Source organism: Rhineura floridana, chromosome 8 (genome assembly GCF_030035675.1).
Source record: "Rhineura floridana isolate rRhiFlo1 chromosome 8, rRhiFlo1.hap2, whole genome shotgun sequence".
Lineage (NCBI taxonomy): Eukaryota > Metazoa > Chordata > Lepidosauria > Squamata > Rhineuridae > Rhineura > Rhineura floridana.
This window is the reverse complement of record NC_084487.1, coordinates 5,027,000-5,050,222: the sequence shown is the minus strand read 5'-3', so window position 1 is coordinate 5,050,222 and position 23,223 is coordinate 5,027,000. Positions and strand designations below refer to the sequence as shown.

General features: G+C 45.7%; 2 protein-coding genes across 2 annotated transcripts in view; both read left to right on the top strand.

Moving 5' to 3' along the window:
- Window positions 1–328: 328 nt before the first annotated feature.
- TUBAL3 (tubulin alpha like 3) lies at window positions 329–15,256 on the top strand. Its single transcript, XM_061638040.1, has 4 exons — window positions 329–436; window positions 9,763–10,006; window positions 11,204–11,352; window positions 13,847–15,256. Exons 1-4 carry the CDS (start codon window positions 434–436, stop codon window positions 14,825–14,827), a joined length of 1,377 nt encoding a protein of 458 aa, XP_061494024.1. The 5' UTR covers window positions 329–433; the 3' UTR covers window positions 14,828–15,256.
- Window positions 15,257–20,751: 5,495 nt separating this feature from the next.
- Window positions 20,752–23,223, top strand: part of COPG2 (COPI coat complex subunit gamma 2) — a 38,420-nt gene continuing 35,948 nt past the window's right edge. The window contains exon 1 of the mRNA XM_061638037.1: window positions 20,752–20,972. Coding sequence (XP_061494021.1) covers window positions 20,936–20,972 — 37 coding nt within the window. The 5' untranslated portion in view covers window positions 20,752–20,935. The remainder of the gene's footprint in view (window positions 20,973–23,223) is intronic.

Genomic DNA, 23,223 nt, shown 5'->3' with positions numbered 1-23,223 from the left:
GTAACAATAAAGACTATTATTATTAGAAACAAGAATATTTCCCAATCTACTGGACTACCTCCACCTTTGGGATATTTTCTGCTTACCCTGAAACTGTGCAAAGCACAGGAGCCTTCCTAAGAAAAAATGCTGGTGCCCTTGCCTTCCCCTGTTTTCTGCGGGATTCTCACAGAAATGACATGCAGATTTTTCAGCAGTCATTTAACACCACACTTGACAAAAGTGGAGGCTTTTCCAGAGATAAACCAGCAGTAAACGATTAGGATGAATTCTAGCATTTTCCTGGCTTTTTTTTTTAAAGGGTCTCTGTTGCTTTAAATGAGCAGAAGATTTCATCTTCAGGTGGAGTCAATACTTGCTGGGATATAAATTTGCTGGGAGCAGGGCAAAGCAGCTGTTTTTGCTGGAAACTTAGCAAGCGTACAGAATCATTATGGTAAGCTCATGTATTGTAGTTTCTCTTGTTTGGATTCTAAACTGTGGTGTGAGTGCTGGATTGATTTTATCCAAGCTGTGGATCTTCTTGACAAGTTTGTTGAGTGAACTTTTCTGGGATAGTTATTGATGAATGTTTAGTTCATTGAGCTAGTGTTTGCTCCTTATAAGGTAAAAGCTAGGCTGTAGTAAAAAGGCGGTTCAGAGCAGGGTCTCTTCCACCACCCCCTCCCCTATACTTTTTCTATCCAGTGGCTTAGCTGCTCTTCTTGCAAAGTTAATGGGTCTTGTCTCTGACAGCTGAGATATCTTTTCCCTTTGGATCTTCTTCAGAGGCATAAAATATGTTAGTCTCCAGTATAAAGTCCAAATTTTATTCTCCCCTCCCCTTTCCTCCTGCCCTTTAGCCTACATTATTTCACACTTCAGTTATGTGCATGGTTAGGTAGGAAATTACTGTACTTTTGCAGATTTCTTTTCTCTCCTGTTCTCCTCCCCTGCATAAGAGGAAACTGCCATATTGCCTTTGTCTACTGTAATCCCAAGGGTTTTGATATGCTAAAAGAATAGAGCAACAGTTGCTCACTTAAAAAAAAAAATCCCATGCAAACTTTTAAAAGTTATAAATTCTGAGACAAGGCAGAAATAGCTTAATTGAAACTTTTGGGAAACTCTTCCAGGGGACTCTAGTAGTTGCATTTTTAAAATTTATGTTAATAGGCTTAATTAAGATTACTTGAAAGGGGGGAATCCAACAATATAGAGTGCTTTATTCTGAGGATGAGATCCATTGTCAGGTTTACTCATAAGCAGACCCAGGGTCATTGATAGGGCAGTTCTGGAATTTTGTGTATCTGGAACTGAATTCTGAGCTGTGACTTCACTTCTTCCCAAGCAAAATTTTGGATTCAAAGAGCTATTGTTCTCTTATCAAGTTGCCCAATGGACTATTTGCATGGAAATTTAAATAGGGAAACCAGCAAGCCAAACAATGTTTCATCTGTATTCCTGCAAAAACTGTAAAATTTTGATCTTTTATGGTGCTAGAGCAGAAACATATTAAGCATTTGGGGGGGGGGGAGGATTTAACAGTTGCACGGGCAAGCAAGGCGGCTGTCTCAGGCTGGGAATATCTTCTGTCCTGCCATTCCAGACAGGCTTTTCTGATCTGTTGTGAAAATACCAGCATCGGTTATGTTCGGAGCAGGTGGTGCCACTTGGCAAACTGTTGAGAGAACAAGGAGTGGGACGGCTCTTCTTCGCTGGCCACAAGGAATGTCCTCTGAGTGACTCTAGCAAATTGCAAAAGAAGATCTACAATTAGCACTCCCATCATATATATTGAGATGGGCAGGGCGGGGAATGACAGCAGCGTGCCACAGAGTGAGATGTGAAAGGCAGTCACCAGATCTCATGAACAGATGCTGGTGGGAAACAATTGAGGATGGTCATTGCTGTTTCGTTTTCCTTGTGGGCTTCGCAGGGCATCTGGCTGGCTGTTGTGGGAGGAGGAAGGGAGCGCCGGACTGGATGACGTCTCCTCTGATCCTTCCTGGCTGGTGCTGTGTTCTTAACACATGACTCACTGTGTCTGCATAATCTCATTGTGGTTAGAAGAACCTGGATCAGGCTGTGTCAGCCTATAGTCATCTCACTAGGATAAGACTTGAAAATGCTTCTCTCTTCTCCTCGTCCCCTTCAAATACGAGTGTTCATGGTTGTGGTATCTTAAATATATCAGACAACTTTCATTTGGGTTCACACCTGTTACTGAAGCAGTCTTGTCTGTTGGGCCAGTTCTGGGCTCTGAACGAAGGTCTTGCCACCGACACCAGTTTTGCAAGCTTCATTCCAGGTGATCCATTGGCATGTCTGTAACAACACAATTAAAAACTCAAATGACATCTAGCCCAGCACATTACAACTGTTACAGAAAAATCATTAAATGGCCTGCCAAGACCCTCAGCCGATTTCAAGTGGTCCATGGTGGGAAAAGGTTTGGGGACCACAGATCTAAAATAAATGAGTGGCAGTAAGTTCAGGACCAATGAATGGAAGTGGTCCTCCTTGTGCAACAGGATGATGGGTCCCTCTCATCAGTTGGGGTGCTTCCAGATTGTTGCTAGTGTCGGGTGTGATTCAGTTCCATACTGGCAAATCCAGGTTTCACGATTAGAGTTGAATGGGAGGACTTGTGTAACAAACCCGCTTCCTCAAAAGATCAGACTTTTTGTAATGAAGAAGATGATGAGAAAACATTCTTGCTTTGAAACAATGTCAAAGAATCATAGAGTCCTGTAAGGACATGGAGTCCAACTCCCTGCTCAATGCAGAAATCCAACTTAAAGGATTCCTGACAGGTGGCTGTCCACCTGTCTCTTCAGGGCCTCCATTGTTGGAAAGCCCACCACCTTTTTAGGTGATTGGTTCCAGTGTCGTACTGCTGTAACAGTTAGGAAGTTTATCCTGATGTTCAGTTGAAATCTGGCTTCATGGTAAATGAGTTCATTATTCAGTGTCCTGCACTCTGGGATGATGAAGAAGAGATCCTAGCCCTCCTCTATGTGACAACTTTTCATTTACTTGAAGAGTACTATCATATCTCCCCTCAGTCTTGTCTTCTCCAGGCTAAACATGGCCAGTTCTTTCAGTCTCTCCTCATGGGATTTGTTTCCAGCTCCCTGATCATCCTCGTTGCCCTTCTCTGAACCTGTTCCAGTTTGTCTGCATCCTCCTTAAAGTGTGGTGTCCAGAACTGGATACATTACTCAAGATGAGGTCTAACCAGTGCCAAACAGAGGAGAACTAACACTTCACACCATTTAGAAAATATACTTTTGTTAATGCAGGCTAAAATAGCATTTGTGTACAGGAATACCCCACATTAACATACGCAATGGGTCCAGAGCAAGTACGTAAACCAAAAATGTACTTAAAGTGAAGCACTACCTTTTTTCACTTATCGATGCATATACTGCACTGCGATCGTCATATATGGGCATAACTGATGTAAATAACGCATTCATAACTAAAATAAACACAGTAGGCCTTATTTTAAGAAAAAGTTTGTAGTTGGAAACTGATTGGGCGGTGGGGACCTGTGCCTGGCTTAATTAGGCCTGTAGGCCAGTAATTCCACACCCAGGCTGCAAATTAACTAAAAACTGGAGGTCTGCCAAGCATCATAAAAAAGAGTTGACCCTTTCCCCTCCCCATTCTCCTATCTGAAGAATGCCTGCACCAGAATCCTTTGTTGTGTATATTCATTGCAGTTTGTCACTTATCACCTTTGTACTATTTCTCACATCATTTCCTATGCAAACATTTCCTTTTCTCTGGTTCTTATTAATTAATATGATACACATGCATGTAAACATTTTTCTTTTGGCTAAGCCAAAGGCCACCACAGTCCATAAATGGGTACAATGCAACATCCAATATATATGTGGATATGAAAATAAATATGGTATAACATTGACTTGAATCAATGTTGACTTGCAGGTTAACCCCCCCCCCCATAAATAAGAAAAATGTAAATACTTTGATATGCCACTAAGATACTTAATTCTAAATAACAAAACAAGCACAGCACAGTTATACCTGTATATGTATACTTTCTTCAGAGACTTAGATGTGGTATGAAAAGGGGTATAGAAGGATAGACTGTGATGTAGTCAGGGTTGTGCTAGTTCAGAAGTTAACCTTTCCCTCTTAGACAAAATTACAGGAATACCCTGCATTAACATACGCAATGGGTCCAGAGCAAGTACGTAAACTGAAAATGTACTTAAAGTGAAGCACTACCTTTTTTCACTCATCGATGCATATACTGCACTGCGATCGTCATATACGGGCAAAACAGATGTAAATAATGCATTCATAACTAAAATAAACACAGTAGGCCTTATTTTAAGAAAAGGTTTGTAGTTGGAAACTGATCGGGCGGTGACGTCATGCTGTTAAGTGTGCGTTCTTGCGCAGCGAGCGTACGTAAACAGGGGAATGGTGCTACTGTAAATATGTCCATACTCGTGAGTGTCCGTAAAGTGAAGGTCCGTATAGCGGGGTATTCCTGTATTTTGCAACCACATCGCACTGTTGGCTTATATTCAACTTATGATCAACAACAATTCCAAGATTCTTCTCGCATGTAGTATTGCCAAGCCAAGTAACCCCTATCTTATAATTTTGCATTTGGTTTCTTTTTCCTAGGTGTAGAACTTTGCATTTATCTCTGTTGAATTTCATTCTGTTGTTTTCAGCCCAATACTCCAGCCTATCGAGATCCTTTTGAATTTTCCGTCTTCCAGGGTATTAGCTACACCAATTCTGTATCATCTGCAAATTTGATAAGATTTCCCTGCACCTCCTCATTCATTATTAAAAATGTTGACGAGATCGGGGCCCAGGATCAAGCCCTGCAGCATCCTGCTCATTACCTCCCTCCACTTTGAGAAGTAACCATTGACAAGCGCTCTTTGAGTATGATTCTGTAGCCAACTGTGGATCTACCTGATAGTTGTTCCATCCAGCCCACATTTAGCTAGCTCGCTAATCAGAATATCGTGGGACACTTTGTCAAAAGCTTTGCTGAAATCAAGACATATTATGACTGCAGCATTCCCACAGTCTACCAGGCAGATTAACCGATCAAAAAATGAGATACGATTAGTCTGTCAAGATTTGTTCTTGACAAATCCATGTTGACTTCTAGTAATCACTGCATTGTTTTGAAGGTGCTTACAGACTAATCGCTTTGTAATCTGCTCCTATATTTTCCCAGGATTGATGTCAGGCTGACTGGTTTGTAGTTCCCCAGTTCCTCCTTTTTGCCCTTTTTGAAGATAGGGACAACATTAGCCCTCCTCCGGTCATCCAGCACTTCACCCATCTTCCACAATTCTGCAAAGATAATAGACAGTGGTTCCAAGAGTTCTTCAGCCACTTCCTTCAATACTCTAGGATGCAGTTTTTCATGCCCTGGAGATTTGAACTCGTTCAAAGTAATTAGGTATTCCTTGACCGTTTGTCTATCAGTCTCAAGCTGCAATCCTTCCCCTTCAACTTGTACTTCACGTTTCTCAGGAGGGTCATAGACCCTCCTTTGGGAGAAGACTGAGCCAAAGTAGGAATTGAGCACTTCTGCCTTTTCTTTGTTATCTGTTATCATTTTGCTATCCTCATTCAGCAGCTGTAACACCATTTATTTTCTATAACTTTTACTATGGATGTACCTGGAGAAAGTATTTTTGTTGCTTTTAGCATTCCTCACTGACCACAGCTTTAGTCTTCCTGAAGCCATCCTTGTAGTTCTGTGCTACCTGTCTTCCTTTGTGGCCTGGCCTTCTTTCCACTTCCTGTATGTGTCCTTCTTTGTTTTCAGGTTACCTCTAAGCTCTTTGTGAGCAACACTGTCTTCTTCTGCTGGCTTCAACCTAATTTTTTCCTTGTCAGAATTGCTTGCAACTGTGTATTTAGAATTTCCTTTTTTAGAAACTCCCACCCATCTCGGACTCCCTTTCTCATTAGGGTTGCTTGCCATGGAACCTTACTTACCGTTGTTCTTTTAAAATCAGCTTTCCTGAAGGCCATGGTACACGTATGGCTGCTCTCAACTTTTGCTTCCTTTAAAATAAAAAACTCAAGTATAATATGGTTACGTTCCCCCAGAGTTCCTGTAACGGTAACTGCTGCTTCATCTACTAAGTCATCTCTATTGATTACAATCAAGTCAAGGATAGCTGATCTTCTAGTTCCTTCCTTCAATTTCTGTAGGAGAACGTTACCTTCAACACAAGGCAGGAATTTCTTGGAGGGGCCATGTTTGGCAGAATTTGTCTTCCGACAGATATCAGGGTAACTGAAGTCCCCCATTACTACTACATCATGCCTCATTGAAACATTGGCAATTGCTTTTCAAAAGTTTCATCCTTGTCTTCTCCTTGATTGGGTGATCAGTAGTAGATTCCAACCACAATGTTCCTTTTGTTACTTGCCCCATTTATTTTAATCCAGGTATTCTTGGTGGGGCTACCAAGCTTGACTGGTATATATCCCTGTATTTCTGTGCAGGGATATATATTTTTAACATATATTGTGACTCCGCCTCCCTTTCTTTTCCTTCTGTTCTTTGAACAAGTGATATTGTTAAATTACTCCATTCCAGTCATGGGAGTCCTCCCATCAAGTTTCCGTTATACCTTCCCACAAACAAAGCAGAATGGATGCACATTAAATAGCGAATATTGTCTAATCCCCCTGAAACAAATCGGGATGAATGCTCAATAAACAGGTAATCTGGAAGCGCCCTTGGTTTGAAAAATATAGAGCTCTGCCACAAAAGAATATTGTCTGTTGTTTGAAATCAGTATCTAAACCTGAGCCTTCCTCAGTTCTGCATGTTTCCACACTGCTGCGTCTGTCTGTGTGTGCTTCTCCCTCTGGACAACTACTAATTCTCTGGACCACACTGTCTTTTGATAGTCTTAGTCCTCACCACTCACCTGCCTGCAAAAATAAAGCTTTTCTTGGCCTATTGCATCAGCTCCTGCCTCCTCCTTTCTTAGGCCCACTCTAAATTCGAGCAACTCAGATAATGGCAGGTAGTCTCTGCTGGCTGCTCTATCCCTTTCTGACATCACAGAAGCCTAGCCAATCCCTGCTGGAGGCTCCAGCCACCATGATTTTCTGGCACACCACATTACAGCATATATTTTTATGGCTGTTAAAGTTTATTGTTGACTGTTGGCCGCAATAGATAAGAATGGAATCTCTTCAGAAATAATGGAATCATTTTGAACATGTGGTTATCATATGTTGCAGGGGGTGCTTATAGGCTGAGAGTTACCATCTTGCACTACTTGCGAGCCCCCCTTTCATGGGCGTTTGGCTAGTTGCTGTTGAGAGTGCTGAATGTCTGGTCTTGCTTGATGATGCAATTTTACTTCCACGGGAACAGCACAGCCGTTTGGGGGGTTTAATGACCAAACCAACTTCTTAGCCTTGGGCTTTCTAGGAACTGGATACAAGTTGACTACAGTGGGTAAGAATATTTGTACATGGGAGATCCAGGCCAGCTCTGCTGTGGAACTCACTGGGTAGGTTGGACTTGACTTTATCTGTCTTTCAAACATGCATGTATCTTGAGTGGTAACTTTAAGAGCAGCCTTAAAAAGCAGAGTCCTTGAGAGAGATATTTGTGCTACACACCACACCTTTAAAGAACATTGCTTCACTCAAAGAATCCCGGGAACTGTAGCTTACCCCTCACAGAGCTTCAATTCCCAGCACCCTTAAACTACAGTACCCAGGATTCTTTGGGGGAAGTCATGTGCTTTGAATGTAGAATGCCACCAAAGGCACCTAAAAGAGTCTCCAGCTTGCTCCTTTCTTTGCTCTCATTTTATTATTTCAAATATTTCTAGATGGGTTTTCAGGACAAAAAGACATCCCAAGACAACTTAGATAAATATAAAGCTACAATATATGAATTCCATAAAGCACAATTCTTTAAAACAGCAGTTAAAAACAACCTCAAGTCCAACCCAAAGTCACTAAAACTAATTAAACTATTAGGAAACCATTTTAAGCACCAGCAATAATAAAGCCTTTGGATAGTCACAAAACAGCCCAAGATCTCTACTGAAAAACATCTCAGCCAAAAGCAGTTTGAAATGAGGGAATTGCCATGTTTTTTATATCCTACTTTGCCACATACTGTGTGCCCAAGGAAGCCTGCAAGAACATTTTCTTGTCTTATTTCCCCCTCCTTTCTCTATGTATCTACTATATTTATCTGCTATATTTGCCTAAGGATGTCATCATGCAGCAATTTGTTTGGCTGCAGACAGGTGGCACTGTGAACTACAGTGCGATTCATTTATTGAGTTGAATTCTGATGACAGACTGCTGAGACCAGCTGGGTCAGTTGAGGAGGGAGATTTGGGTGACCTGTAAAGGAAGGGGGTTGGTAGGAGGAAGGTGGGGTTGTTGAGCAGGGGTGCAGCCCCTAGTTTTGAATATAATTATATGCTTGAATATGATCATTTACAGATGAAGACAACCTTAAGGGGTGTGTGTGGAAGGTTTGACTGGGGTGGTATTGATTTGCTATTTCTCTGGAGCCATTTATGTACACCAGGGTGGGGAACAATGTTGCTAGACTACAACTCTCATCATCCCTGACCATTGGCTGTGTTGGGTGGGCCTGATGGGAATTAGCCCTGATGTACACAATGCATTATGGTCCTTTCATGTTCTGCACTGGAAAGACTATCCAAGTCGATATAACCAATGCATATCTCTTGAGTGGCATACTACAGTTCAGTCATTTCAAGTTGCGTATAAGCCATAACAACGTCTTTAGAGCCAGTGCAGTATAATGGTTAAAGCATCTGACTAGGAGCAGGTGTCCTGCCCAGAGTCTGAGAGACAAGACGGAGGCGAGACTGGAATTAATTCTTGTCTTATTAGAGTAACGGTTACATCGAAAGCAATGCGCTTCATAGACCTCTCTATGCTGACTCACTACTGACCCTAACTAGATGACCTAAGCATGCTCTGCACCTCAGAGTTGACTCAGCACCTCAATCAGGCGGGCGCCGCCTTAAATAGGAAAGGTCTTCACCTGTAATCTCTGACTCCTTCGAAGTTTCACCTTCTGACCAACCCACGTCTCACACGGGGCGTGGAGGTGCGAGCCTCCGCCTGCTCATCTGACAGTGCAGGTTCACTAGGTGCCTGCTCGACTTCAGGTGGCAGGGAAGCATTTGAAGCACCAGGCCAGGGGAGTCCTGGGGGGGTGGAGTTAGCGCACTTGTGAGGTCGTTCCCCAATGGCTCTGTTGGGGCACTTGTAGGTGGAGCAAGCTCTGCATTGACGGGAGGACTGTCTGTGGGAACTGGCGGGCTGTCTACTTCATTCCCTCCCTCAATGCCCTTGAAACCTCATCCACCCCTGGCTCCTCTCTCTGATCTATCTGGGGAAGCTGGGGCTCAACCGACTCCTCTCCCTGCTCCTCGTGGGGGAGTTGGGGCTCAACAGTAGGAAGACCTGGGTTCAATTGTCCACTTGGCCATCAATCTCGCCAGGTGGCTTTGGGCTAATCCTGTTTCTCCGGCAGGGCTGTTGCAAGGATCAAGTGGGGCGGCCACTTCTGTGCATTCCACCCTGAGCTCACTGGAAATCCCCCCACACACTGTTAAAAAATAGGGACTCAATATTGATGTGTAACCCAGTCTTGCAAGAGAAAAGTGTAATTCACCCTAAGGCACTGCCTTGCTTGTCGAGCTTGTTAAAAACGCCTGAATGTGTCTCCCTCCATTCCAGAGGGAGTGCCTGTCAATCCATATTGGCCAAGCTGGAGTTCAGATGGGCAATGCCTGTTGGGAACTCTATTGCCTGGAACATGGAATTCAGGCAGACGGCACCATCCCTGGGAATCAGACGACTCCAAAGATCCTGGCAGAGACCGAGCAAGTGGACTCTTCCTTTGAAACTTTCTTCTGTGAGACTGCATCCGGCAAGCACGTGCCCAGGGCGGTGTTCATTGACTTGGAACCGACTGTTATAGGTAACATAATCTGCAGATATCTATTGGGAACAGAATAGTCCTTGGGTCCTTTTGTTGATGTCCAATAGTGGATGTTGCTAGCCAGGCTAGTATACAGGAAGCTGCCTTAAACCAAGGTGGGCCGTTGGGCCACCTAGCTAAGCACTGTCTAATCTAGGGATGGGCAATCTGTGGTCCTCCAGCCAACACTGCAAATAATCAAGGGTTAGGGGACCTGGGAGTCCAACATCATCTGCAGGTTTACATGTTCTCCATCCCTGGTCTAAACTGATGGCAGTGGACCTTAAGGGTTTTAGGTAGGATTATTTCCCAGCTCTGCCTAGAGAAGCAAGAGATTGATCCTGAGACATTTGGCATGTCCAGCATGTACTCTGCTGATGAGCTCAGCCCTCCTTGCCACTATTTGCCTCAGAAGGCTCCTGTGCCTTTAAAAGTTGTCTACTGGGTGGAAATGTAACAGGTGCAGCTTTTTTCCCCAGACATTTTAATTAGCTTGTTTCTTGCACCTTTTTCCCTCTTGCTATTTTATAGTGGAATGCAATTTTGCTACTAAAAATGAAAAGGATAAAAAAGGACACTGGTAATGAAAGGCTTCCCCCCCTCTTTGTGCTACAGGAAAAGAAACTGACATTGGGGTAGTTCATTAACTGTTGTTATTAAGTGATCATGCGTGTGGAAAAAGTGCAGATAGTTTATTATTATCACTTTCCCTCCTAGCCATGATCAAGTGGAAGCGATAAAACGGGCAGGACCTTCACATAGGAAACCTGAAAAGCCTTGATAGGAGGCCAGGCTGGTTCTGCGATAGGGTTTTATTGCAAAAACATGGCCACAAACAAGACAAAGGAGGATAACAGAACACTAGACTGTTCTGATTTGACAACAATGCAAGCACTTGAATTGTAAAAATGATAATTCCAGGAAAAAACGGCTTGCGCAGAAGGGGGCTATATAGTTTCTTGTTGATTTTCATGGAAGTAGGCAAGATATGAAAGGGGGGGGATAGCCCACATGGTGCCTGCTAACTGTTGTTGGACTTGGCTCCCATCAACCCCAGCCAACATGGCCAGTGTCTAGGGATGATGGGAATTGTAGTCCAAAACATCTGGAGGTCCCTATGTTGGTTATCCTGTATTAAAATGCAAAGGACATTTCTGTTTACGCAGCATGCCACTTACCTCTTCTCTCTCCCTACAGATGAGATCCGCACAGGGCCGTATCACTCCCTCTTCCACCCCGAACAGCTCATCAGTGGCAAAGAAGATGCTGCCAACAATTATGCCCGAGGCCACTACACCATTGGGAAGGAGATCATTGACACGGTCCTGGGCAGGATTCGCAAAATGGTTAAGTTTCTCCTACCACAATTGAGCCTTACCGGGGGGGGGGACTTAGCGAATGGAGACGTGATGTAATTGATGGCATAAAGCTTGATTTGCCAACATCTATAGGCAGGCTGGACCAAACGTGGGAAGCTGTTTTAATGGAAGTGCATTGCTTCCCCCCAAGAATGTGGGAACTGTAATTTGTAAAGGGAGCTGAGAACGGTAGCACTGTGAGGAGGGGTAAACTATAGTTCCCAGGATTCTTTGGGGTGTTTGAAGTGTGCTTTAAATGTGTGGTGTAGATGTGACCTAAAACAGCTCTCCAGATTCATGGCCTTTCCCATCACCTGCTACCTCACTTGAGTGGGAGGCTGGTCTGCTGGGGCGAGTAGAGCACTGCCTCACCGAGATCAGTCTGCCTTCAGCCAGCCTGCCTCCTTACTTACAACTACTCCAGGGGGTGGCACTGGCTGTTGGCCGCTTCCTCCTTAATCATTGCCTTTGTAGAACTCGGCAGGAAGGAAAATGGGGACAAAATGAGAACTAGCTGGCTCCGCCTCTCATTCGCTCTGGCTCCACCTGTTGTTGGGCTCTCTGCCTTCTGCCCCACCAGTCCCAATGGACACCAGCCTCTGCTGCCTGACTCTTTTAACTGGACATGCTTGGGGTGATTTTGTGCACTCTCTGCCTCTGCATTTCTGGACTCCTTCCAATAAGAACCTAGGATGCTGCCCTTGTACTGAGTCAGACCGTTGGTCCATCTAGCTCAGTATTGTCCACAATGACTGGCAGCCTCTCTCCAGGATTTCTGGCAGAGGTCTCTCCTAGACCTACCTAGAAATGCCGGGGATTGAATCTGCGGCCTTCTGCATGCAGAACAGATGCTCTTCCAGTAAGGTATGTCTAGAAGATCAGTGATGTACATAGAAACACAAGGAGTGGGATCCTCTGAATGGTTGACTTTCTAGAGCATGGGTTAAATGTACCTCTGACTTAGAAAATATATGCTTTGACTATTGGGGTCTTGGAAAATAACTGCCGCAGAGTTCTCTCTCTGAAATCTCAAGTAGCCTCTGCTCTCATGGGGCTACGATAAGGTAGGCCAAGCTCAGATGCCACAAATCTGGTCCTTTAAACCATGGTTTGGCAACTTGGGAATGTGCTGTAGGTTCCCTCCTCTGCATCCTGTTTTTCTCCAAGCATGGCTTGTTGTGGCATCCAAGTTGGGCAAAGTGTGAATCAAACCTTATCTCCAAACCAGCTTGGTTGCCGTGGCAAGCTATAGCCAGAAACTTTAAGAACTGGGAAAGGCAAGGACAGGAGCATGTGAGCCCACACTCCATTCCTGAATGCCCCAACAGTGCTTTTAAGGAGAGAATGGGGGAGCTGTGGCCCTCCAGACATTGATGGACTCCAGCTCCCATCAGCCCCAGCCAGAATAGCCAATGGTCATGGATGATGGGAGTTGTAGTTCCGCAACTTCTGGAGGGACATAGGTTCCTCACCCTAGTTTAAAGAAACATGTTCATGACTTCTGAACTGAACCAGGTACCAAGTCAGGGCTAGAGATCTTTTTTCCCAAGAAAATTTCAGGAAAAAAAGGAAAAACCAATATTTTTTTCAATTTTTCTCTCCCCCCCCCCCCCCGGGCCTTCACATTTCTAGTCATGGCTAGGAAAAACAGGTCCCAATTATTCCCTCCAACAATAGGTAGAACTTTGTTTGCATTACTGTTGTCTGCAAGGCTTTGAGTATATAGCATCCAGAACAGACTATTACTATTATTGTTTGTTTATATCCCGCTTTTTGGCCAAAAGGCCCCCAGAGTGGTGAACAACCTATTATAAAACATATTACCAAAAAAAATTACATAAGAAATATACACTAAAAATACAATGCATACAATAGATAAATCAAAACCGTATTTAAAAAATAACATAAAAATTCAGTCAATACCACCAATACCAATTACTCTTTCCCATGTTCATTCCCACATTAACAATCTTCACACATGGTACAAACATCAAGAGATTTACTTAAAGGCGTACATAGAAACGGTTTTACTTCTGAGGCTTGCATTTCAAGTAACAAATAATCATATAAGAATTACAGTAGGGCCCCAATCAAAAGGCGAAAACAGCTGAAAAGCGGATCAGCTGTAGCGCGGGGGTCTGGAACCTAACCTGCTGATTGCATCCGAGGAGGAGATCAGCTGTAGCTGGAGTCTGATCGCCCCCAAGGAGGAGAAGATCAGCTGTAGTGCGCTCCTCCGATGAGATCAGGTGGAGCGCGGGGAGATCCAGCTCCCCCTCCAGCTGATCACCCCACTGGCACCGTATTAGCAGAACACCGAAAAGCAGGGCACTGAGAAGCGGGGCCCTATTGTACTGGTTTTCTCAATGTTGAAAGTAGATTTAGCAACATTTCATGTTTCAGACTAGCAACATTCTTACTAACCTAATTGCTGATATGCTAGCAACGAGCACTAACAACCACATTCCTCTTGCTAATGCAGGCTGACCAATGCAGCGGCCTCCAAGGTTTCCTGGTCTTCCACAGCTTTGGCGGAGGTACAGGGTCAGGCTTCACCTCCCTTCTGATGGAGCGACTCTCGGTAGAGTACAGCAAAAAGTCAAAACTGGAGTTCTCGGTGTATCCTGCCCCACAGGTCTCCACTGCAGTAGTGGAGCCCTACAACTCCATCTTGACCACCCACACCACCCTGGAGCACTCGGACTGCTCATTCATGGTGGACAATGAGGCCATCTACGACATCTGCAACCGTAACCTTGACATTGAACGTCCAACTTACACCAACCTCAACCGCTTGATTGGGCAGATCGTATCGTCCGTAACGGCTTCCCTGAGGTTTAATGGTGCCTTGAATGTTGACCTGATAGAATTCCAGACTAACTTGGTGCCTTATCCACGGATCCACTTCCCATTGACCACTTACGCCCCCATCATCTCTGCAGAGAAGGCCTACCATGAGCAGCTCTCTGTGCCAGAGATTACCAACGCCTGCTTCGAGTTCTCCAACCAGATGGTGAAATGCGACCCTCGGCGAGGCAAGTACATGGCTTGCTGCCTGCTGTACCGGGGAGATGTTGTGCCCAAAGATGTCAACGCGGCTATCGCAGCCATTAAGACCAGGAGATCCATCCAGTTTGTGGACTGGTGTCCCACCGGCTTCAAGGTGGGCATCAACTATCAGCCCCCCACTGTGGTGCCTGGGGGAGACCTGGCAAAAGTGCAGCGAGCTGTCTGTATGCTAAGCAACACCACTGCGATTGCCGAGGCCTGGGCCCGGCTGGACCACAAGTTTGACCTGATGTACGCCAAGCGGGCCTTTGTGCACTGGTATGTTGGGGAGGGCATGGAGGAGGGGGAGTTCTCTGAAGCCCGGGAGGACCTCGCTGCCCTGGAGAAAGATTATGAAGAAGTCGGGAGGGATTCTGCAGATGGGGAGGAAGAAGATGCTGAGGAAGAATATTAGGTCAAGCGCACGCGCCTGCATGTGCCAAATCTGCATGTAATGGGGGGAGGGGGGAGAGGAGACATGAACAAAAGCAAACTGTTTTTAACATCAGAATTCTAATCTCAGTGTTTTTTGGGGTTTTTTGTATCTCTTGCAAGACTTGTGCAGCATAAGGACGCTTTGGACACCTTGTACTTTGTTCAGAAGGCACTTCCTATAGCTTTTTAAATCTTTACTTCCTGTCTTACAATTATGCAAAGTCAGCTCTTTTCTGAGTGTGGATCCTGGGAGGGGAGGGGCAGATGTCAGAGGTGGCTGCGCTTGGCTGTTGCGTGTCACTTCTCTGCACAGCTCAAGAACTGGGGGTGGGGAAGTACCCTTGATTATTAGGGGAATGCAATAATCTGCTTCTTTGTACTTAAATAATAATAAAGTTGGACAACTCTAGTATGAGAGCTTTTTCCCCCAATGCAAATAGGCATGAGGGCACTGACCTTGTTTGGGACCACGACACACCAAGGGAAGGATTAAAGACCCCTAGCCCATCCACCTCCACAATGCCAGGATACAAACCCTCCTGTGTTCTCTATTACCTTTCTAAAAGCCATTCATGCAATTGTCTAGTTTAGCCCTTGTACAGGTGTGACAGGTTTACTCTGCATGTCAAAGCATTTCTGTGCAATCACAAGGATGAGGAACTTGCTTTCTTTTAAGGAAATGAAAGAAAAATGAGAGCAAACTTCTGGATTCCTGTGGGACGGCACACTTATGGCATGGGCACACATGTAAACTAGTTGCCACCCCAAGTGTTGCCGACTGTAACAGTATCACTCCTGACCTGCAGACCTACCTTGTACCTTCTCAAATCTTCTAAGGAATTTAGATCAAGTTGATCTTGCACCCAGTGTTCCATGGAGCTGTATCTGGAGGCCAGCTCCCAAGCGCATCTCTCCCCTCCCTGCTTGGGAAGTGCCACTAAGGTTTAAGGGCTCATCCAGATGACTGTAAAATGTGTGACATGATTGCTTTGTGTTTTCATTATTTTTCGGTCGTCCATATGACGCCGCGTGCTTTTGCGCATTTTTGCGCGGTTAAATCCACTCCTGCAATACCGCAAATCATGCAATTTGCTTTTTTAAACTGGGAATCATCCACTGTATCTTCAGGCGCTCGGATGCAATACCATGGACTTTACAGCTGTGGGCGTTTGATGGGCGGTTCTTGGGCGGTTCCCCATATCCCTTCCCTCATTCTCAGCCAATCACGTATTTCCACTGTTGCGCATGTGCGTGAATGTCCGGGGAAAGCCTGGGGAAAAGGAACCTATCAGAGCAATGGTGTGGTGTTGTGGGCCGCCCTGCAACTTCTACTGCACAGATGCAAAAAAGCGTATTTGCGCAGAAGCAGCAACAGCGGTTAATTTTTAGCCAGCCTGCAAACTGGGCAGCCGCTCAGGGTGAGATCTACAATTGTGGTTGTTTGTAAACTTTTTCAAGGGAGAAAATATTTATCTTTGCCTAACCTCCACCTCCCACCCCTCACCCCCACCCCCGCATCAAATGCCCTTCTTGAACTTATTGGTCTTTGCTTCCAGGCATCCAGAGTCGAGGGAGAGGGGGGAGAAGAGAAATAGAGGCTTTCCTCTTGGATTACAGACACTCAGGCACCCTTAGTCAATTTCTCTTTCCTGCCTACAAGGCTACTCTCTTTAAGTCTTGTCAATTTTAACCACAGCCTGCAGGTTCTCCACAGCCCAGCTGAGCTGAAAAGCATACAGTGGCTTTTGCAAAATATCACAAACACAAGCAAAAACCCACAGGAATTGTTGGCATATAAGTGGTTTGCTAGAGTGTCTCAGCCACGCGCAACCATAGAGACTGGTGGTCTGCCTTCCTAGACATGACACATTGTTACTTGTTCTGAAGAAATAAGTGGAATTGCAATCGTGTATCTCCAGAAACATTAATATGCGTAAAGGTAGAAAAGCATAGAGTCGGTTTTGTGAAATATCGCAAATACAAACAAACAAAAATGCAGGAATTATAGGCCATATAAGTGGTTTGCATGTTTCTTTTATCAGAGGGAACACTGCAAAGCCTGTGCTGGTCGCTTCAGCGCAGATTGACACAGCAGCACGCAGGGCTGTTTGCCTGCATTCCCTGCCTGAGCCAAGAGCAGCCACCTGTGGGGGGGGGCGTTTGCTTCCCTCAGGAACAGCATTCCTGCCGCCGAGCTGCATAACAGTCTGGGGCTCAACCCTGAAGTGAATGAGCCCAAGGGTTAGGGGGGGATTCGTCTGGCGATTACAAGCGCTGATCCCTTGCACTGCCCACAATCCCCCTGGATGGTCAGGGGCACCTGGAGACACACCCCCCCAGGCCGGCGCTGCTCCAGAGTGGGGAGTGACAAGGAACTCCATTACAGCCACTACTACCAAACCATCAGGAAATTCAAACTTTCGTACTCGTACGTTCAAGCGCATGCGCCTTCTTGTGCTTTGTTGCAAAGGGGGAGAGGAGCATACGTCATATTTTTGTGGACCAATTGGCTGATAGAGGGGAGTATTATGGGCGGAGCTGGAAAAAAGCGAGAAGTACGGGTCCTCTCGCTGTGTGTGTGGGTGCAAAAAAAGTGGATTTTTTTATTGGGAAAGGGCGAACAAACAGGCAAAGTGAGGACTGTCAGATGACGAACCAGATATGGAAAACGTGGATTATCCCGCTCCATCGGGATGAGCCCTGTTTGAGGACCTAAGACACCACTGATGCTGAAATGTAAAAATTCTCATTCTGCTTCTTCCCACTCGAGAGCCATTTCTCTTGAAACCAAGGGCAGGTGTGGGGGGGGGGGAACACTTGTTGGCTGCCTTATGTGATCACCTCCAGACTGCCAGTATTTTTGGCAGGAGAGATTCTAGCGCATACCAGAAGTTCACATGTGCGTAAAGTGGATTCAAGGACTCTGTCGCCCTGGGGCAACAAATCCACTTAAAAAAACCTCACGAGGTTCTTGCTGTTAGGAAAGCGTTGGAGAAATGCACTAAAAAGTGTGGGATGAATGAATGATTAATGGGAAGACATGCAAAGGCCATGCAAGCACACTGGGATGAATTCAGAATAAATGCTCATTGTTGTATAAACATCCAGCAATCGAATCTCAAATAATGCTCAGTGAAGTTCCCAGATCACTTAACATGGAGTAATAATGCCTTTGTGCATTTAGAGGGGGGAAATGGAAATGGACTGCCTTCAAGTTGATCCCGACTTATGGCGACCCTATGAATAGGGTGTTCATGGTAAGCGGTATTCAGAGGGGGTTTCCCATGGCCTCCCTCTGAGGCTAGTCCTCCCCAGCTGGCTAGGGCCTGCTCAGCTTGGCACCGCTGCACAAGCCAGCCCCTTCCTTGTCCGCAACTGCCAGCTGGGGGGCAACTGGGCTCCTTGGGACTCTGCAGCTTGCCCACGGCTGCACAGGTGGCAGGGCACATAACCCCTGAGCCACCCACTGTGGGGGGATCTTTAGCTGGCCTTTGACACCCAGGAGACACAAGCAGGGATTTGAACTCACAGACTTTGGACTCCCAGCCAGGCTCTCCTCCCCACTGGGCTATACCAGCTGACATTTAGAAGGGGGGGTGTACCTAAATCATATACAATCCCACTTTCAATACTGCTTGTTCCTGCAAAGGTTCTGGAGCCATCACACTGCTTCATTTCCAGGCAGTGCACATTTCGTAACTTTCTGCTGAAATCCTGTAACTTTTTAAACTTCAAATGTTCTGGTATATTTTTATTCTGCTTTTGTTGCGCTATAGCCCCTCTGGACGGCAATAATGTGGTAGCATTAGCAATGCAGAACAAACTAAAACAGAGTAAATCAATGACTAGTAGACTATTACGCTGTCAAGAACATGTTGCAGAAGACACCCGCAAGAAAACACCAGTCTGGAGGGGCCCAAAATCATGATGGATGGATGTGTGGGGAGAGATTATGATTTTAGGTAATATCTGGGGTGGAGGATTTAATATCCATTAAATGATTGTCCCCGCTTGTGTCTCCTGGGTGTCAAGGGCCAGCTAAAGATCCCCCCCCACAGGGAGTGGCTCAGGGGTTATGTGCCCTGCCACCTGTGCACCCGTGGGCAAGCTGCAGAGTCCCAAGGAGCCCAGTTGCCCCCCAGCTGGCAGTTGCGGACAAGGAAGGGGCTAGCTTGTGCAGCTGTGGCAAGCCGAGCAGGCCCTAGCCAGCTGGGGAGGAAGAGGGAGGCAATGGTAACCCCCCTCTGAATACCGATTACCATGAAAACCCTATTCGTAGGGTCACTGTAAGTCAGGATCGACTTGAAGGCAGTCCATTTCCATTTTCAAATGATTCTCCCCACTGGATACCGCTCATATAACTCTTTTTCTCTATCACCACCACCCCATCACAAATAAAAATTGTTGCTATATTTATTGTAATGAATTAGGCACAAAAGGTGTTTTGCAAAGTGCAAAATTTGCAAAGTTCTGCTGGTGCTCATTTCTGATAAACTGAAGCAACACTTTTTTGCTAAGTCACCAGTACTATGCATAAAAATGTTTTATTTCCACCTGCACAGTGATAAATGGTTTTTAGCAAGTACGCATTCATGCCATTGTTAAAAGCTTTTAGCATGTGACTGTTTTTAAAACGCATTTAATTTTAAAATGCAGTGATGGACTATGGAGTACCAAGGTTTTGGGGGGGAAAGATAAATTCCAAAAGGCTCAAACATGCCCACTCCTGTTCTAAATTGGGCATCAATCCTATGCACACTGTCTTTAACATAATTCCTAGTGTAATTTGTCCCCCAGTGTTCACACAGTGGGCAGACTCTATCATGCTGTCAATAACGCAGCTTTTCTGATTTCTAAAATCCACTGATGCCTTTATCAGGAAGGAGGATCAACTAAAATGTTAGGAATATAATAAACAAGTTTGTTTCCCCTAACTCTGCCTTAGGCTGCCTGTTATAAATGTGGATAAAGAGAGAAGAAAGAAAGCTGGCATGGAATTAAGCAGGTCTCATCAACCTTTTTAGGGCTGTAGGCATATTTGCAAACTGGACAAACTCTTATGGACACCACACACATACCCTGCGACCACATACACACTGCAACCTATTCTGTTGCATTGCTCCTCCATGAGTGGGTCAGCCACCTTATCTCTCGCCTTAACCTACCTCACAGGCTTGTTGTGACGATAAAATTAGAGGAGAACCATGTATGGCTCCTTGGAGGAAAGGTTGGATGCAAATGGAATAATAAAATAAAAGCCTAATTTCAGAGCAGGGAGGTGACCTTGCATAGACTAATGAAGGCTTTTGTGTTCCTGCAGGTGCCACACTGATGACCCCTGCATTAAAGCCACAAAAGCCTGCCGTTTGTTATTTTATTTAACAAAATTTATATACAGTACTGCTTGATTGTAGAAAACCTCTAAATGGTTTGCAGTTGTTAACAGATACAATTAGGTTAATCTTTACTGGCTGCTATAACAGATTTTAGGTTGGATGGGTGACAGCTGAGATGAAGAAACAATAACGGTTGATCAATAAAACAATAATGCTTGTTTCTTTTTTGAAAATATGAATCCAGCAGTTACTCAGCTCTGTTCGCTCCAGCAGGCGCCACCACCAACAGAGAGCAGAAGTGAAAAAGAAACAGGCCATGTCAGCGAAGCTGGAGAGTAATTTTAGCCCACGCACTAGGTAAAGAGCCGCTGGAAGCCAAATGTGGTGGTATTGTCTAGTGGTTGGAGGACCTAATCCCCCAAAATGCCCAATTTCAAGCCGTAGAAAAGCATTCCCCTCCCATTAAGGCCACTATCCCTTTAAATAGCAAGCGTCTCCCTCCCCTCTCCGGCGCAAGGGGCGTGCCCCATGCAAATGAGAACAAGAGAACTCTTCCGCCTCCGCTTAGGCGGTGGGGAGACGTCAGCTGTAGGAGATAGAGCAGTAGGCGTGGTCCCCCGTACCTTGAGCGGCGGCCCCGCGAGCCAATGGCGCAGCAGAGAAGTAGAGTGCGGGACTTCCTGTCCGCACTGCGAGCGTGCTGGCTGAAGCAGGCGGCCAGAAGGAGCTAGCCGGCCGTCGCTGCAGCTGCCATGATCAAGAAGTTCGATAAGAAGGATGAGGAGGCTGGTAGGAGCCTGCGCCGAATTGACGGGCGGGTGCGGGGTGTGTGAGAGACGGATTAGCCGCTAGGCCTCAGACTGGCCCCGGATACTACGTTGCTTGCGGACCCTCTGTTGGTGGGCCGGAAGCCCCGAAGCGCCCCCTGAGAGAGGGGCCCCCGCCCCTTTTAGGGTGTCTGAAAGGCGCGGCTGCAAAAGGAGGCAGTTGAGGCCTGAGGGGGCGGGGCGGACCGTACCACTTCAGAATTGAGGGAGGGGGGATGACGTATGAAAAAGAGTCCTCCTGGATCCTACCACGGGCTGTCTCAGGGGTGGGGAACCGACGGCCTCCAGTGTTTTGTCTGTCTGTCTCTCTGTCACGTTTACATCCCACGTTCCCTCCATGGAGCTCAAGGTGGCGTACGTGGTTCTCCCCTCGCCCCATTTTGTTTTCACAACAGCCCCGCGAGGTAGGTCAGGCTGAGAGGCGGCGACTCGCCCTGCGAGCTTCATGTGGGCGTTTGAACCCTGGTCCCCACCCCACCCCAGGTCTCCGTGTCCCATGCTTCCAACTGCTCTTCTCTATAATTCATGGAGGATAAGGATACCAGTGTATGCTAGCCATGACGGCTCTGTCCTGAATGCCAGTGGCTGAGAAAGACAAAGTGGGGAGAGTGATGCTCTAGCCCTCAGATCCTGCTTGTGGGCTTCCCGTAATGGGCACCTGGCTGGCCACTGTGAGAAAAAGATATTCTGGATGTATGGGCCACTGGCCTGACCCAGTTGCGGGGCTGTTCTTACGGTTTTCCCATCGCCTGCTTTGTACCTACTCCTGCCTTAGCTGGAGATGGCAGCGACTGAACCTGGGGTCTTCTGCATGGCAGAGTGGATGATCCAGCAGCCAGGCTCTTCTTAGGTCCTTAGGAAGAAGTAGCATCGCCTATATTTTGCTGTCCTGATGCAGCATTGATTCTAAAGAGAAACTGTCAGATGACGCCTTCAGACTAGTCTTGAATAAGCTTTTTACTTCAAAATCGCTTGTGCTTTCGTGGGTAGCAAATGTCTTCTGAAGAAGCAGGCTGTTGCCATTTTGTAAACCGAAGCTTATTAGAAGTTAGTCTCAGACACATTTCTCCTTATCACAGGAGGCTAACATGGCTTTCATGTTATGTATTCTGTTCTTACTGTATTAATGCCTTGCTTGTTAGCTGCTTTGAGTTATAAGATAAAGTGGGATACCAATTGTTCAGAAAAATTAACGATGCAGGAATTCTCTGAAAGCAGAGAACTAGTATTACAGGGAGTGTGCTGTACTAGATTCTCCCTGATGGCTTAGGCTGCAATCCAGTACATGTCTACTCAGAAGTAAGCTTCATTGGTTTCATTGGAACTTACTCCCAGGTTAGTGCGTACTGGATTGCAGCCTTAGGGAGGGATGTGTGTATTTTCCCTGCAAAGTGGAAACATTCCTATTTTATTTATGATATTTATATACTTTTATGTTTTATTTAACAAAGTGCATGTACCATTTCATGGTAGAAAACTTCTAAGTGATTTACAAAAAGCATTAAAACTATAATAAAACAGTTTAAAAACAAGTAATTAAAAACAATTTTTAAAACGATTAAAACAGCGACAGACTAAAAAGATTGGAACTCATCAGCATCTAAGTGTCTGGATAATCTTGCCTAAACAGAAATGTTTTAAACAGGTGCCGAAAAGAAAACAGCGAAGGTGCCTGCCTGATGTCAATGGGCAGGGAGTTCCAAAGAGTAGCTGCTGCCACACTGCTGCTAGAACAATTTATTACAACTCCAGAATGAGTATTTTCCACCCATAATGTTTCTCAAAGCAATTTACATTAATCATTTTTATAAGCAGGTGAACGTGCTTAAAGGTTCTTCAAGCAGAGACAAATAATTTCTGGAATACCAGAGTATTATCAATGGTATATGCCAAGGAGGGGGAGCCTGTGGCCCTCCAAATGTTGTTGGACTTCAATGCCCACTTCCCTGGCCATTGACCATGCTGGCTTGGCTGATAGGAGCTCAACGGCATCTGGAGGGCCACAGGTTCCCCACCCCTAGGACATGCAGTCTGGTAGTATAACCTCCTCTTCAGGACGATCAACACCTTCTGCTGTGAGGATATAAACCAGGTGCCAGTGGGGTCAGTGTCTTAAGAAGAACCCTGCGGAATCAGACTAGAAATCTGTCTAGTCCAGCATACCGCTGATTTATTTACTACCCGCCCTTCACCACAAGGTCCCAGTGTGGGTT